The sequence below is a fragment of the Mauremys reevesii genome, linkage group 6, assembly GCF_016161935.1.
Source record: "Mauremys reevesii isolate NIE-2019 linkage group 6, ASM1616193v1, whole genome shotgun sequence".
NCBI lineage: Eukaryota > Metazoa > Chordata > Testudines > Geoemydidae > Mauremys > Mauremys reevesii.
The window spans coordinates 90,545,020-90,562,951 of NC_052628.1; the positions used below are offsets into that span (position 1 = coordinate 90,545,020).

The 17,932-nt window shown below is 40.1% G+C and overlaps 1 protein-coding gene across 14 annotated transcripts in view; it reads left to right on the forward strand.

The window, feature by feature from the left end:
* Nucleotides 1-17,463, forward strand: part of TJP2 (tight junction protein 2) — an 83,794-nt gene extending 66,331 nt beyond the window's left edge. For all 14 annotated transcript variants that reach the window (XM_039543296.1, XM_039543293.1, XM_039543297.1 and 11 more), the window contains 16 exons: nt 75-186; nt 286-422; nt 1,361-1,427; nt 3,181-3,331; nt 4,772-4,880; nt 5,963-6,173; nt 7,415-7,602; nt 8,533-8,628; nt 8,745-8,824; nt 10,810-11,020; nt 11,494-11,594; nt 12,010-12,222; nt 12,585-12,695; nt 13,759-14,082; nt 14,618-14,703; nt 16,539-17,463. In XM_039543296.1, coding sequence (XP_039399230.1) covers nt 75-186; nt 286-422; nt 1,361-1,427; nt 3,181-3,331; nt 4,772-4,880; nt 5,963-6,173; nt 7,415-7,602; nt 8,533-8,628; nt 8,745-8,824; nt 10,810-11,020; nt 11,494-11,594; nt 12,010-12,222; nt 12,585-12,695; nt 13,759-14,082; nt 14,618-14,703; nt 16,539-16,704 — 2,363 coding nt within the window. In that variant the 3' untranslated portion in view covers nt 16,705-17,463. The remainder of the gene's footprint in view (nt 1-74; nt 187-285; nt 423-1,360; nt 1,428-3,180; nt 3,332-4,771; nt 4,881-5,962; nt 6,174-7,414; nt 7,603-8,532; nt 8,629-8,744; nt 8,825-10,809; nt 11,021-11,493; nt 11,595-12,009; nt 12,223-12,584; nt 12,696-13,758; nt 14,083-14,617; nt 14,704-16,538) is intronic.
* Nucleotides 17,464-17,932: the final 469 nt, after the last annotated feature.

Here is a 17,932-nt window from a genome sequence, read left to right on the forward strand (position 1 = left end):
TAGATGCGGATAAATGTGCAATGAAATTGAAGACCAATACAGTAAGTCTGTTTAAGATACTATTTTCTCAATAGATATTTCTGAAATTGAGTCAAACCGATCAAGCTCCCCTCAAGATGACCAAAAATTACATCACTCTGATTTCGACTCTCATTCCTCCAATGAAAAACTAAAGGAAAAGCCAAAGTAGGAAGTATTACTCTTCTTTTTCTTATTAAAGAAGATATTTTTAATGTGTACCAAATTTTGTTTTAATGTTCTCAATTTGCTGTTCTTTTTGTTAAGTACAAAAGAGGATCCACCCAACAGGTTGTCCAGGATGGGAGCGATGCCCACGCCTTTTAAATCAACTAGTGATATAGCTGCTGCTGTCATCGTCACCGACACAAACAAAGAACCAAAGTACAAAGATGACCCGCCAGGTCAGAGCTACAAATGTCTCATTTGAGATGTTTTTTCCCTCCAAACAAAACCCATTAGCTAGCAGGAAGGGAAGTGGGGGTGGGGGAAGGGAATTCCAAAGGGTATAAACTGTCATGCTTCAGGAATTAAGCCAAACGCAAATTGGAGGGAGTTAGGAAGAAACTTTTCCTATGGCTTTCTAGATTATTCCATAATTGTCTACTACAGGGTTTCTTGCACCTTCCTCACCTGGTACTAGCCACTGTCAGAGATGGGATGCTAGACTAGATGGACCACAGGTCTGATCTGGTATGGCAGTTCCTGTGCAGAGTAGCCTGCAATTGTTCTTATCTATAATAAAGAACTAAATAACCAAGTCTTCATTCCATTGAAAAGAGAGGACAGGATAAAGCACAAAGGTTAAATGTAGGTTGAGTGCTCTTATCCTCAGAAGTGAATCTATGCAATTGTACTGACAAAATCCTGGTTCTGTTATCTCCCAGGAAGGTAAGGTCTGAAGGCATCTCTTATCCATATCTTCCCCAGCTGATTGACAGTTGGCACAAATTGGCTCAGAGGGAATTCACATCCAGCCTTCTTGGCTGGAATAGGCTGACTGGCCTGTGGGGAGACCTTTAAAAGAGGACAATTGGAGCAAGAGATTGAATAACAGATTCCTGACAAAAAGAAAATTGGAGGGGGAAAAAAATCATTTGACAAGGATTACATAATTGGGAGATGAGCCTGAAACCATAAGTTAATTTACTGCCTTGACATTTTCTTTAGTTACTTTTTACTTTTGGACACTGCAGTCAGAGTGCCGTGTGCTTTAGGCTGCAGATCTGCACTCTTTGCTGGAATACATGATATTGTTGTAACTGCTGCCTGTAACTGAAAAACTTTCTTTCTTTTCTGTCTGGTTTGTCCAGTTAGATAACTTTGTGGTTTTTACACACAGTATCTCAACCAAAAGTAGCCCCAAGAACCTTTCTTCGACCTAGTCCTGAAGATGAAGCAATATACGGGTATGCTTCTTTCAACACCTGTTTTTTCTCACCATCTATCCATATTGCTTTTGTTTTCTTTGGCTGCTTTCTTCATGCATTCGTAGTGGTTTTCCCCTAAACAGTCCTATGTCAAGAAAAGATAACCTGGGTTCTGTATTAAATACATGACAACATTTAGGATGAACTTAGTTTTAAAAAAGGAGGCCTAATGTATATGCACAAGAATGCATGCCCCTACACTTGTATGTTCAGTCCCCGATTTCATAGACTGATTGTAAATGCAGATTGCTAGTTAAATACAAAACACAATTGCAATTGCAATTGTAGCTGTGTATCTTTATGCATGGTCCATGGACGACCTCCTCTATTTTAATCTAATATGCAGAGAGAAATGTAATTATAAAAAGGGCATTGATAACTTTGAAAAAGATAAAACTTTAGAGGCTGGATTATCATAAAGTAAGGCCTAAGGTCTGGGAGTGGGGGTTGTGTGTGTGTGTGTGTGTGTGTGTGCCTGCCTGGTTTTGTGCACACCCATTCCACAGTTGTGTATATACAAGCTGGAGATTTTTGCAGCTAAATGTGTATCTTCTCAATCCCTAGTTTGTGTACGGTATGCAGCTGTGGAATCTGCACACCGAAAAGCAGGAACAAAATGTCTGTGGACCTAGGACCTATTTTTTTTTAATCTACCCTCAAGTTAAATGTGATAATGTTGACCTGTAGAGCTTTGACTGTCTAGAGTCTGATATTTGAAATCACTAAGGTGCTTTATAGGAATACAACCTGGAAACTTTTTTAATATAAATTATTAAATGGGGAAATGGACTGGTGTTGGGGAGAGAGTTGGAGATTTGGATGGAAGGGGTGATCCCTAAAGAAGGGGAATTGAAGATCTGTTTATTCCATAGTTCCAGTAGAGAGTTGGGTTTAAAGATCTGAGAACTGATAAACTTCTGAAAGGCTGTCTCAGGGTCAAGTCCTGTGTATTGTAGGTATGGATAATGGGTACAAATGTATTTTATATAGCAGTGTTTAGTTATGGTTCAATTGAAGAGAATTTATGGTACAGGCTCTAACTGGTATGTTGAGTGAATGATAACAGAAAGGCAGTGTCCTCCAAGTATGTGAAGGTCATCCAGGCATACAGCATTTCTGGCAGAGAAAAAGCTGAACTTACTCCAGTACTTGCTGTCTCCTTGGAACACGAGAGGATTGATTCAACTGACCAATTGGGCATTCTTGACACTCTGCCAACAAAAGAAAGTCTGAAGACTTCCATGTTATCTGACTCTCCTATTGATTACCTGGTGGAGTATTACACTGCATTCTGCATAATGTAGAGAGGAGAAAAAAATCTGTGTGTGATTGCTCATAATTCATTTAAACTGGTATATTTTAAAAACAGCTTTCTATGTGAGGCAGATGGGCCAGTGGTTAGGGTCCTAGCTAAGGACTGGGGAGACCTGGATTCAATTCCCAGTTATGTCACAGACTTTCTCTGTGGCCTTGAGCAAGTCACTTAGCCTCTCTGTACCTCAATTCCCCATCTGTGCAACAGGGATAATAGCATGACCCTACCTCACAGGGGTATTGTGAGGAGACATACATGAAAGACTGAGAGATGCTCACATAGTACAGTGATGGGGCCATATAAATACCATAGGGAGATTGACAGCAAGCATGTCTAAGTTTACTTCCTACAAATGATGGGTGTCATATGTATAATATTTGGCCTGCCTTTTTTTCTTTCTTCATTTGAATACTCTAGTCCTAATACGAAGATGGTAAAATTCAAGAAAGGAGACAGTGTGGGTCTACGGCTGGCAGGTGGGAATGATGTAGGGATATTTGTCGCTGGAATTCAAGAAGGCACCTCAGCTGACCAGGAGGGGCTACAGGAAGGAGATCAGATTCTTAAGGTATCAGTGTAAATGTTCAGCCCTGCAACTAAAACTGCTTGTTTCTTGATACCATGTGAAAGGATTTGCTTTCTTTACTTTTATCAATATGAAAAAACCCATACATCCATATTACTTTATTGCTAGGGACAAGGTCACTGTTTCTAGACCATGATTTTTTTTATCTGAATTCTTAAATTTTGACTTCTGCTGTTGAAATTTATTAAGATTCAATAGGAGAAGCACTTGGTAGAAATGTTACACAACGCAAATGCCCAAAGATGGAAGTAGATACACTCACTAGTGACTCTTCCCATCTCCAGCTGAGAAAACAGACCACAGAGCATGAGACCAGAGTATCTTCCCCTCTCTCCCACACATCATTTAGCTGTTGTCCCTCTATGACCTGATGATTTTCTCCCTTCCTTTGCTCACAGTTCAGTGAATAAAAGGTGATAGATGTTGTTATTTTACCAAAACTCCATAGGCTTCCCTCTTGTTGTTGTTTTTCTACCCCAAAAATCTCTAAGACTGTGGCTCTCCTTTTTTTTGTCTATCATGTCCTCCTCCTGAGTTTTCTCTCCCGTCTAAATCCATTGGGCCTGATCCGAAAGCACTCTGAAGTCAATAAAGATTCTAACTTGATTTCAGTGGGGTCTGTCTCAGTCCCATAGTCTCCTGCTTCTCATGTTTTCATTTCTCTAATTGGTTGCTGGCCTGAACAGGTTTTGAAATAGTAACTCCTTTTCTGAAGTGTTGATTCTCCTTCACTGTCTCATTTTTTCTCTCTCAGCTTTCCTCCTGCAAATAGACCCTGACTGGCCCAAAGACCTTGCACTGGGAGTCACTGCACTCCAGTACCGCTCTTCCCCTAGCACCTCATAGTTGGTCCAAGGGAGTGGACATCACTTCTGTGTCCAAATAAACAGCTGAGACACACATGGAAAAGGGGGTAGGATGTATGCAACCACAGGAATGTACTCACAACTCTAGGTGACCAGAATGCGTCTGGATGATATTGAAACTAGGGTACAATCCTGTGATGAATTGTAACCATCTGGAGCACACCAGTGCATCAGATTACTTGAAGTTCCTTGATTACTTAGCACAACAGTTATACTTGGAATATGTGGGGTTTTAACTACAGAACAGCATAATATGTGGAAACAGATATATCCTTACCTGGAAATGGACCTTTTCTTATGTACCCTGGCCTCTATGCCCATATTCAGGCATTTTGTAGCCCTTCACAGAGTTCCCTTAACAGCAGGGCACTTTCAGGATGTCATTCGTAGTTATAGGTAATCCATCTTCTGCATAACTATGTCCATTGGCATAAACCAATGAACCTCTGTATCAATGATATATATATTTTTTTAACCATAAGAAAACAGCCTTTTCCTTTCCTCTTTTAGGGCTTTATTAGACTAATTTTTTCCTAAAACATTTCTTTTGCATCAGGTAAACACGCAGGATTTTAGAGGCATTGTGCGGGAGGATGCTGTTCTCTACCTGTTAGAAATTCCCAAAGGTGAAACTGTGACCATTTTGGCTCAGAGCAAATATGAAGGTAAGCACCTGGCACCAAAGGTGTGACAATGTTTGTTATGATTCAGTATGACAGGCATTGAAAAGAACAGTAGGCCTTTCAACTCAGCTGTGTTTTGCTGGGGATTTCACAAATGCTCTTTCTCATTTCTCACATTTCAAAACACTTTTTAATTGCCCTCATTTTAAGTATTGTAGAAAATTATTGCTTTTGTGTCCAGCTGACTCCCATCCTGGTCATGTGGAGGGGGAGAGGTGGGTTGGCCACTTCACCACTCAGCTGGTCAAAGATGAGCCCTGCTCCTCTACTCATTCACCCAGCCTGTAATAAGCACCTCTTGCTAGCTCTGAACCTCCGCCATTTAGTTCTTGTCCCCTATGCCCAGTAGCTTCTACCTTCAGCAGCCAAGATGCTACTTCTTGCTGCCTTCCCCTTCAGCCATGGTATCTGTAGGGGGATTGTTGTCAGATGTCAGCAATGCAGGGCTTTTCTCCATGAGGCAATAAGCAAATACAAATGTTTGCTTGCTTGGTTTTAGATATAACTCTGTGCGTGCGCATGTGTATGCTAGAACACTTAGTAATATGCAAATTATTTTAAAATTGGAAATATAGGGAGAGAGCTGGGAAAGCTGACAGGGCTGCATGAGGAATCAGTTCAAATATCCAGTTATCTGTGCTGGCAGTGGTTGGGAATGCTATGGATGCAAACCCTGAGGGAGGGAAAACAGTTTTGTGTTGCTCTGCAGCGCACCTCTCACTTCCATTGGCTGACTAAAGCAATGATGTTGACAACTTCCAGAGCGAATCAGATGGAATGAAGGGTGGGAGGTGGGGGAGATTTTAGGGAATAAAAGGGTGGGCAGGCATAGGGAACCTGCCAGTTCACCTTTTCTTTCCCACCCTGGGGGTGAAGAGGAGAAATTTCGAAGTTTTTAGACTAGAATAACAGCTTAATCTCTCCTTCACTAACTTACAGTATTTAAGGTTGTAGGCTTGAAGTGCAGGTGAGTAAAACACCACCCACAGAAGACTGTCACAGCAAGGTATAGGACATCTATTTTAGCAAAGTTAAACTAAATGATGTCATGTCTTGTCTTTCAGTGTATAGAGACATCATGGCCTGTGGCAGAGGGGATTCGTTTTTCATAAGGAGTCACTTTGAATGTGAGAAGGAATCTCCACAGAGTTTAGCATTCACCAGAGGGGAGATCTTCCGAGTAGTTGATACACTGTACGATGGCAAACTGGGTAACTGGCTGGCTGTGAGAATTGGAAATGAACTGGAAAAGGGCATCATTCCAAATAAAAGCAGGTACATTGATTTCCCGCCTGCCCACCCAATGTTTAAAATAAGAGATTCCCCACCACCATCTACTTTTTATTCCCACCCTATTCACCATTTGTATAACACATTTGGGAGAAGAAGGAGGGGAAAAGAACATGGACACCATCCATCCCTTCATAACAATAGTGATTGTAAAATCAACTTTTAAAACTATGGAATTAGTCGGTAACAGCTGAGCAAAGATGGCCTTGTAGCGAAGATACTGCACTCAGACTTGTGAGATTTGGGTTCTAATCCTAGCTCTGCTGTAGACTTCCTGTGAGATCTTGGACTAGCTGTGTACTTTTTCCATGCCTTAGTTCTCCATCTGAAATATGGGAATAATACTTTCCTACCTCAAATGAGAGAGGAGAGGGTAAGATAAATTAAATAGAATATGTGAGGCACTCCGGTATTACAGCGATAAGTGCTGTGGAAAAAGCCTCTAATACTTTTCTGTATGCTGCATGTTCTTAGGGAAAGTGTGTTTTCGTGACTTGACAATTTTAATTGTATTCTTTGTAGTACTAAGGTTGACTGTACTGTTGTGGGAATTTTTTTTGCTAAATTTGTTTTTACCAAACCCCAGTTAATTCAGACATATTTTAACAAGTGATTGGTTATCTGGTGTGCTTTTAATGAAGAATTTCAGAGTGCAGCAAAGTCGTATCTAAGTGAAATAACTTTCAATATAGTCACAGTTTTATTTTAAGAAAAAAATCTTCAATTCTCCTCTACAAAAGTTCCTAAAGTTGCTTCTAAAGTGACTTTACAGTATACTTCAGTGTGTATATATACAGTATGCTGTCCTGCTTGGTTTTCCTTTCCTGTGTGGTGCACCTTAGTCTATTCCTTGTTATACTGATCTGACCAAGGGGGCTTTACCTTTTGGATTCAATTTAAGATATCTGAGGAAGAGATGATGGAGAACAGGAGGTGGTCATTAGGCAATTTGCCCATCATTTCATGATGGGTTGCTTCCTCTCTTTCCATCTCCACATACACCACCTATTCCTTGAGCAGCTATTTGGCATATATTACGTTTGTCATTTGCCTTAGCAGCCAGAGGATTGATTCATGCACAATAAACCTTGCTGCTTCCCTACCTGCCAAGTTGTCCACTGTAGTTACAAAGTCATATCCTGGATCTTGCTGAGGTTCTTCCTTTAGTGTGGCATGTTTTCCCTTTGATTGCATTTTTCAAATGGATTCCATGCTGTTCCTTTCAGAGCCGAGCAGATGGCCAGTGTTCAGAATGCCCAAAGAGATGGCTCGAGTGACAGGGCAGATTTCTGGAGAATGCGTGGCCAACGATCTGGAATGAAAAAGAATCTGAAAAAGAGTCGTGAAGATCTGACAGCGATTGCATCTGTTAGCACAAAGTTCCCAGCCTACGAGCGAGTTCTGCTGCGAGAGGGTGAGTGAAACTTTACATAACTGAGCACCTTTTCACAGCTTGCTGTTATTGCCCAAGTGTTACCAGCCTTGCAAACATAACCTGGGATATGAAAGTTTAGCTGTGTTCTTTCTGGCTCATTCAATAATAATAAATAATAATAATGATTCTTTAGGGCAAATTCAACCCTCAGTTACACTGGTGTAATCCCATTGCCTTTATTAATAGAGTTGCCTGGATGTAACGGAGGGAAGAATTTTTGTCCCTGTAATAATTCTCCTGATGTTGCATGAGTCAGAATAGTTTCCATTCTCCTGTGCTGTGTTGGTTCTACTGTGCTAACAGGAACAAAAAGTAGTAAAAACACTTTCAGGGGTCACTGAGCACAATATGGCCCTCTCCCACTGGCTTACGAGGACCATTATGTTATTTGCATTGGCCTCAGAATAATAACACTCTCTCAGCTCTTTGCCACTGTAAAGTGCTCTGATCCTACAAAAGCATGTCTCATGGCATTTAGTGTGGCTTCGAGGGCAGTCTGCAGGGCAGACTAGTGAAATTGTACTATACATGCTGAAATGGCAGAATCCTCTCAGCTGTTCTTGATTCTAAATAATGTGAAGGACTATCTACGCTTTTCTTTTTTTTTCATTCTTCTCCCTTCCAACTTTTTATAATTGGAGGGGGAGCGTGTGTGTGAATGACTCTCACTTTTCCCAATGGGCAAGTCATACATGAAGTCCCTTCACATTAGGAAGGGTCCTGCATGAATCACTGGGAACCAAAAGATTGAAGGGGTGTGTGTATAAAATATATAATACGGAGCTTAGATACTTCCAGGATATTAGTCTTAAAGATTAAATTGAGCCTTTTCTGCATGTTTGTTTCAATATGTATTGCCATGGTGATTTTATATGTAAAGACCTTCTGTCTAAATATTTTTTTCTTCAGCTGGTTTTAAGAGACCTGTGGTGATATTTGGCCCCATTGCCGATCTAGCGATGGAAAAGCTGTCAAATGACTTGCCTGATCTGTATCAAACTGCCAGTAAGTCATTCATTACTTTTTCTTCAGCAGTTTGGCTCTTCAGCATTGAATTTTGGGGGAAGGGTAATTTGAACACTCATTTCACAACTGAAAAAAACCATCTGTTGTCATTGCAGAGACAGAACCCAAAGATGCAGGTTCAGAGAAATCGACTGGTGTGGTGCGTTTGAACACTGTGAGGCAAATTATTGAGCAGGTAAACTATTTCTGTTTGAAAAACGTTTGCTATCAAAAGCAGATTGTTTGTTTATTTTGTTCCTAAAAACTTGGAGAAAGAATTCTTACATATTAATATGCAAGAAAATGTGTTAATGTGCATTTGAAATGAAGCTGGAACTGTGGGGAAACTGGATCTCCAGTCTTACTTGATTTTTGTTTTTTTCTCATTTCATTAATTTCCTATGAATGTGTGCGTCAGAGACAACATTAGAAATGAGCCCACTTATGTTAGCCATGAATTTGGCCCCATATTAATCCAATTAAAATGTTCAGATTTTTTAAAAAGTTATTTGTGGACTTGCCTAAGTTTAAACCACACCAGGATCCAGTGCTTGAACAGAGCTGGAATGTTCCAAAATGTCCTCCTGGCTCTACTGTATCTATAGGTACACTTCACTGCAAGTGAAGTGTAATTGTAGAACAGGTAGGCATTTTCACGCTAGCTTTAACCTAGCTAGAATAGGTAACAAGAGTAGTGAAGATGTGATGGCCCCAGTACAAACCTGCTGAGGACTCTGGTTATGTACATGAGTTGATAGTCCAGGATAAAGTCTGTGCCGCCACGTGTTCGCAACTGTTAGCCATGCCAATTGAATTAAAGATAAAGGTGGGTATGCAATGCACTTATATCTTTGTTTGTGGTGGAGACATACCCTACAACTGCCAGGGCCACCTTTTACCTGCATCCTAAGCTCCAACTGCAGTCGTGGCCATTACAAAGTCAATATTTAACACTTACTACCTATGTATTTGAAATAGGAAATAGCGATAGTAACTGTGTGAAATGTCAGCAAATGCTGACTTTTTAAAGATTACCACTGGAGCTCAAGAGTCCAGGGATGGCAACCAGGAAGCCTGAGGGGGAGAGAACCCCTGTAGGCAAAAGAAATATGTGCCGAGGTGAAAACATGACCCCATCGAACTCTATGGCAAAACTCCCATTGACTTAGGTGGGCCAGGATTTCACCCCAGAAGCCTTTCCCAGAGTGTAGTTTGCATGGGATGAGGCCTACGGAGGATATTTGCTTTAAGTTTTGGCAGTATAGGTAGGAGGCTATAATCAGGAGAAAATGTGAGCTGTGTCCTGGCTACTCACTCAACATGAATATCAGCCCAAAGACTGGAAAAATAATTCTGGTGAGGGAAGATGAGCGGGCGGGGGCACAATAAAGAGATAGGGAGGGTGGGGAAAGAAAAGAAAATCTCTATGCAAATAAAAGGAAGATAATGAAAACGAGTAAAGGGAATAAAGAAATGGGAAACAGAGTGCGAAAGGTGCACACAGTGTCAGAGTTAGTATATTTGTATCTGAGTCATAGATTCCAAGGACTGAAGGGACCACTGTGATTATCTAGACTGACCTCCTGTCTTATGCAGGCCATAGAACTTCCACAAAATATCAGATCTTTTGGATGTTTCTAATTTTGATTTTAAAATGGTCAGTGATGGAGAATCCACCATGACCCGTGGTAAATTGTTCCAATGGTTAATTACTCTCATTGTTAAAAATGTATATCTTCTATGCAGTCTGAATGTAACTTTAACTTTCAGCCATTGGATCGTGTTATACCTTTCTCTGCTACATTTAATTGCCCAATATTAAATACTATATTCATATACTGTTCTATTTGAATGTCCAAAAAATGTAGGTGAAAGGAGAGGGGGAGGTGCCTGTTGTTGTCCCAGCATGTGGTGGGATTTGGGGGAGATTTGGGCCAGTTATGGCCCTGGTTGGGAGGACCATAACTGACCACTTTTTGTTTTCCCAGCTCTTTTATTTTCCAGCTACAGCACTGACTTGGGCCTTGCTGCTAATAAAGGCTCTTTACCAGACAACACTCTGGTTGTGCATTCAAATCCGTAGGCTCTACAGCTTTAGTAATTCTAATAATGTCAGACCATCTGCACCATCTCCCCAGCAGGAGATTTTCCATTATCTTCATATCCTCTTCTTGTTAACAGAATAAACATGCTTTGTTGGATGTGACTCCTAAAGCGGTGGATCTGTTGAACTATACCCAGTGGTTCCCAATTGTAGTCTTCTTCAACCCAGACAGTAAACAGGGTGTGAAAACTATGAGACAAAGGCTAAGTCCTACATCTAACAAGAGTTCCCGGAAGCTTTACGATCAAGCAAATAAGCTGAAGAAGACTTGCTCCTATCTTTTTACAGGTAAGCAAGAATCTGTATCTAATTCCTCTTCCAAAAGAGTGGTGGATGTAGGAGAAATAATATGTATGTTTGAGAAACTAAATTAATACTGTTCAGAGTAAGAGATCATCTTGTACAGTAACCTGTGGTCATGTGAAAACCCTTCCTAGACAGGAGTTCACTGTCTTGATGTATTTCATTATAAAGAAATGTTCATATTGAACTTTACTACTGTAATAAAACTCTTTCTGGAAAAAAGTGAATAATGAAAGGGCTGGCATTTAGTCAGCCTTTTTTCCCCCCATAAGCCAACAAAAGTGCAAACATTGTCCTTTAGAAAGTGATCTAGTAAAAATGACCATATCATTTTCTTGCATTACTCAAAACCTTGTCACATGGAAAATATTGGATAAAGTAGGTGCACTGAGGTTTTAGAATTAATAGAAGAAATATATGAAAACAATAATGCATATATTTTTTTTAAATGTCTACAGCTACCATCAACTTGAATTCAGCCAATGATAGCTGGTACGGCAGCCTCAAAGATACAATTCAGCAACAGCAAGTTGAAGCAGTATGGGTATCGGAAGGAAAGGTATGTGGTCAAACAGCTCATACTGTACATGCTAAATTGTTGTTCTGTTCTGGGAATAATTCCCCTTTAAAGTGGTCAGATGGCAAACTCATCACCCTAAATACTGAACACGTGTATATATTGAAAAGTTATACTAATCTGAAATCTTTGCAGTGGGTAACTGAGTGAAAAATAGTACAGGACAAGTTTCTTTTTTTTATAACTTTATCATGTTGCTCCTGTTATTAAAACCAAGGCATATAGCTGCTGCTAGGGCATACATATTAATTTTTTATTGGAGCTATTTTCATGTTCCTGGGAGACCCAGAATTCTTGCAGTTTCATGTGCTTCTGTTTTTTAGGTATTGTGTACCATAAATGTTACTGCAAACTAAAATGGGGGGTGAAGTCAAATCTAATCCTTCCACTTTTATAGATGGAAGGAATGGATGACGACATGGAAGATCGCATGTCATACCTAACAGCTATGGGTGCTGACTACCTGAGCTGTGACAGCCGCTTGATCAGTGACTTGGAAGACACAGATGGAGAAGGAGGTGCATACACGGACAATGAGCTTGATGAGCCGTCAGATGAACCAAGTGTTTCCTCTATTAGCCGATCTTCTGAGCCTGTGCAGCATGAGGAGGTAAGATATTTGGACTGTTGGCAAGACAGTGACTTCCTGAAAGTCATGTGTGTTGTAAAATGGTAATAGAAAATGTTCCTTGTAATTGGTGCCTGAGAAAAGTATAATTCCAGCTGCAGCATTATGCTAGCTCCAGTACAGAATGATAGTCATATTAATTCTAGCATAAAAGTTAAGATGCTTGCCTAACTCTCTAGTTTCATTGATAGTGTCACCTGGAGTGCAGATGTTAACTTTTACAGTGATGATAGTCATGTCATTGCCAGTCATGTGACTACTGGTAATTGGCCCACAAGGCTAGGGTTAAAACAAGTCAAGAATTACTTGAATATTCTTGTGATTAACTTCTTATATTTTCGTAGAGTATAAGAAAACCCAGCCCAGAACCAAAAGCTCAAATGAGAAGGGCTGGTAGCAGAGAGATACTTAGAGATCCCAGCCCACCTCCAGCATTCAAGCCCGAGCCACCTAAGGTAATTTGTGGAAATCAATTTGAAGATAGAGTTCATCTTTCTAAAGAACCCACCTGGTGCTGTACATCGTGGGCTATGTTTCTTCTATTAGGGTAACCTGCTGTTGGAAGCTAAAATGCAATTTGGGAAGAGGAAGGAAAGGGAATTGACAAAGAAGAGGATTGTGAGCTGTCAAAAGAGCTTGGCAGCTGGTTGGGAAGGGAATTCTTGAGATTTAGAAGTGGTACCATGTGTTTCATTAGAGGGTTTGGTGACTAGCTGGAAAACTGCCCATTTCTCTCCTGATCTCTTCCCCAGGAGAATTCCAGCATTCTTGCTCCCTTTCCAAGCCCAAAACAAAGATCTTCCTGAATGTCTCAGCTGGGGAGGAGTTCAGACACACTCCTTCTTGATTTTAATGCAGCAGAATGGCAGGAAATCCTCTTGGCTTTTTTATTTTTACCTTTTAAGTAGTAGTGCCAAACTGTGCTCCAGTGTCCCTTCAAGAAAGGTGTTGCAGCTATTAATGAAATCCTGTGTTCAACCCTCTGACTTTCTTCATGGAGGTGGACACCAACATTGGTCTGTGTTGCGCAAAATACACTTACTAGACAGTTAAACAACCATCCTTTCAAATATGCCTTGGCAATAGAGTTTGGGCTGGGTAGCAGTATATGTAAGTGAAATGATGATTGCAGGGAGAATAGGCGTGTGTCCTGTGTAATAGTTTCAGCTCGGAAGACTATTCTCCTCCATATAATCCAGAAAAACCTCTTGCTCTGATTCTTCCTGTTCTTTCTCTTTTCCTTCCAGAAATCTTTAAAGAGTTAAATTAGACTGGTCAGATTTTACTGCTCATTATAACACTGCATACAATGTAAGACTTTGTGACTAATTCTGTTCCTATTCAAGTCAGTGACCAAGCTCCTATATACTTAAATACTCAGTGCTCTGATCCCTTATGAGCAAAGATGGGCAATACAAAAATGCACAAGCAATATAACCAATTTCAAATGAAAAGATTCATCAAAAGATGCTGAAGTTGCTGCTATGTGTAAACTTCAGTGTGTTCTTAATACTGTAGGGTAAACTACAAAACAAAGAGGATGTATATGACTTTCCCAAGAACTATGAATCCAAACCAAATAGCTCTAGCACTGTCAGCAATGAGACTTCAGCCGTATTATCCAAGGCAGCAGCACCTCCTGTTTCTGTGAAACCTGCCTTTGGGCGTCCTATACTGAAGACATCTCAGCCAGCAGTTCCAGCCGCAGAGGAGGAGGAAGATGTAGATAGACAAGAGAGTGCTCCAAAATCTGTACTGGGGAAAGTTAAAATATTTGAGAAGATGGATCACAAGGCAAGGTTGCAAAGAATACAGGAGCTACAAGAGGCACAGAATGCCAGGGTAGGTAGTAACCTACTTTTTCAGTCTGTCCTGTATATTTGTTTAGATATAATACACAAACACATTCTGTGCTATAAGCACCCTCAATATTGAATTTAAAAAAATCATTAAAAACAAAAACAGTAGCACATTTCTCCCTCTCCTTCCAACCTACCATTATACCAACCAGCAGTCAGCATACACATTAGGAATCAAAATTGCCCTCGATATCACATTATTCCTATATAAAATATATAGTTACATGTTGGGGAGGAGTAGGTGGGGAGATAAGGGATATAAAATATGTTCTATGAAGAGGTTTCCTATAGTAGCTACTATAGGTTAATGGCTTTTTTCTTTTTTTATTTCTGTTATTTTGGCAGTACAGTGTTTTACTTTAAATTAAAAACTATCTCAGTGTGGGAGCAGGAAATAAGACCAGTCATCCATTTGTATTTTAATTCCTTTACAGATAAACTGAGCTACATTGCTCAGTCTCTGATCTCCTGACTGTATAAACTGAAAGGCATTTTTTTTTCTTCTGCTCTTTTTAAAGTTGGAAATAGCCCAGAAACACCCTGATATCTATGCTGTCCCAATCAAAACACAGAAGCCAGACCAGAACTGGCCCCAGCCCATGAGGTAAGACAGATCCACTTGAAAATATTCCTCTGGTTTATATTTACTACACCAGCAAGAGCAACTTAATTATGCAGCTCTTACTCATGCAAGTAGTGCCATCAAGCCCTGACACTACCAATGATTCCTGAAATTTACACGGTGTCAAAGATGAGAAGCTCTAGGGCTGACCTGCCTTGACAGTAGTCACTTCTGCAATGCCTTTCTTTCAGAATCTTTCCTTTATATCTCTTTTTCAGACTGGTCCATACTACTGCACTTGAATTCCTTAGAGAGAATTTCACAGATAGCATATATTACTAAGAGATTCACGGTGCCAGTTCATTTTATGTCTCATAATTAGATGTACACACAAGATCACTTGTACGTCAACCCTTCAAGGCTGTCCCTTATGTGTCAGAGATTGGATTGTTGTTGTGTTATACTAATCAGTATTTGAAAGTGATTTGACAAGTTTCACGGCTTACAGGGGTATAAGGTAGTACTCAACATCAGTAAGAGTGGTAAAGTCTGATTTTACACAGTCCATTATTGTATGCATTTTATGGGTGAGGAAAATGGTGTTAAGTTACTTGCCCAACGGGAGACAGTGAGTCACTACAGAGTCAGGAGAAGAACCATGGGCCTGATCCAAAGTTCATTGATGTTAATGGGAGTGTTTCCATTGAGTCCGGTGAGTTATGGATTAGTTCCCAGATATCCACTCTTGGTGCCTTACCCACTCTACTATGCTTATTCACTAGTATGATTTGGACAGTCGCCTAAGCAAAACCTTGCAACAAACAATTTGAAGGATCTGTTTTGATTTTCATTTGGAAATGTTCTAGTTCTCTCACCCTTCTCATTTGTAACTCTTTTGGGGATAGGGAAGCCCTAATGAGTTGAGGTTTTTCTTTTCTTTTTTTTTTTCTTTTTTTACAGTCAGCTCCTTTGGTGGATTAAAGTATAATCAAATTGGGAAGGCCCCAAAACAGTCACTGCAGCATTTCCCTGATGAATTTATTATTGCAAAGCTATAGGAATTGTATGCTTATGGCATCTGTAGTGGTGTTTTTAGGGAGGAATAAAATATTTAGTTTAGCCAAATATGAAGATAAAAGAAACAAGCAACTGATAATTTAGAATGAGTGTTTGTAGGAAGTGTAATTAAATTGGCTAAATCAACACTATTAAACAGCATCGTTGCTTTATTCTAAGTCATTCAGGATCTTAAAAGAATGTGGGGGAAAATGCTTCCTCTTGCCAGTGCTCAGTATGGAGTCTAGAATGATAGCTGCTGAAAATCAGTGAAATCCCCCTCCTTTCCTATGTAGAGAATTATTACATGTGCTGTGCAGCGCTGTTTATATTCTATATAAATAATTAGCTTTATAACCTATACAACTTTTTTCAGACCACTTAACACTAGTCCCCTGTATAAAAGGGCTTACCATCTAACTCTTAGAAATGTTTGTGAGGTCTGTGGAGGAGTGGAGACCTCTTTGGTGGGGAGATCAATATAGGAAGTCTTCAGGCAAGGAGTAGGAGGGTGCTTGGCATATTGGGAGCAGGAGGCTGTTCGAAGATATGAACCAGCATGAAGGCAAGAGAGGAAGGACACCAAGTAGTCAGTATGGAAAGTAACGGAGTGGAGTAACAGAGAGAGCGGTGGGGGAGGGGAGAAGGGAGTAGTGGTGTGCAGAGTGCTGAAGGACAGGGTCATGGTTAGCCTTGCTAGCATATAATTGGCATGTCTTCATATCTTAGTGAACAGTTTGCAGTTGATTACAGGTTTGTGTTCCTCCACTTTTCAGACCAGAAATTGCTGACATCTTTACTCTTGTTTTTTGCTGTGCTAGTTCCAGACCTCCAGAGCCTCAGAAACCCCCTGCCAGGCCTTACCTAGAAAATCGAGGAAGTTATGGCAGTGACGCAGAGGAGGAAGACTACCGTCGGCAGCTATCAGACAACTCCAAGCGCGGATATTATGGACAGCCATCCAGATATAGGGACACAGAATTATAGACTCACTAGCACATGCATCTATAATGCTCTTTTGAGACTCTTTTCCTTCAACAGCCAACATGAAGTTCTGGTTTAGTTATAAAGTTATATTTTTGTTGGGGGTCATAGGGTGGTCTATGTGAACTTGGACATATCCACACACTGGAACTGGAGGACTTACTTTTTGAGACTATTTGTTTTGAGTATCTAAGAAAAGAAATCACTTTTTTGCCTGAATGTTGTTGCCTGTTTTATAAGGACCAATACCCATTTGAAAGCTTGTATTAATTCTTGGTATTTTCATAGTTTAACGTTTGTTTAAAAAAAATTAAACTTTTTTCTCTCACTTAAAACTGCCTTTTTAGACTGTTCCGCTGTTATGAAAATGTGATCAGACATAACACTTTTTAATGCAAGAGAACTAAATTAAAAAAAGAACTATAAGTGCCTTTAACAAGAAGTGTCTTAAATTGTTCATATTGATATCTGATACTTGTGCAAAGCCATAATTTACTAAAGGGTGTTTTACTCTGTTGCCTAACTTTTGTATCCATTTCATGGCTATAATTTCCCCGGCATGTTATTTTTCTAAGCTAATAGAGCAGTATACTGCTTTTCATAAATATTGACTGTACAGGGGAAAGGTGTGTACCTTTGTAGAGTAGCTGGTATGAGGCCAGGAAGGGTTGAAATTGAGAAAATGATGTAGAAATTCAATTAATTATGTCTTTAAATTGATATGGACCACAAAATAATAAATGGATATATTCTAGACAGACATCTCACACCTATCTTTTTTTATTTCAAGAAATAAATATTTTGGTAACGCCTTGTACTTTTTTTTATTAACTATTGCATTTAGGGTGCTTGTTTGTTTTAGGGCCTAGTCTTGCACTATTGAAATCAGGAGGTTTGCTGTTGATGTCATTGAAAGCAGATTTAGCCCCTATTGGTTTTGCTTAGGGTATGTCTACACTACCTGCCGGATCAGCGGGTAGCGATCGATTTATCGGGGATCAAGATATCGCGTCTCATCTAGATGCGATATATCGATCCCCGAACGCGCTCCTGTCGACTCTGGAACTCCACCAGAGCATGTGACGGTAGCGGAGTCGACAGGGGGAGCCGCGGCCATCGATCCCATGCCGTGAGGACGAGAGGTAAGTCAAAATAAGATACTTCGACTTCAGCTACGCTATGCCTGTAGCTGAAGTTGCATATCTTACATGGACCCCAACCCCTAGTGTAG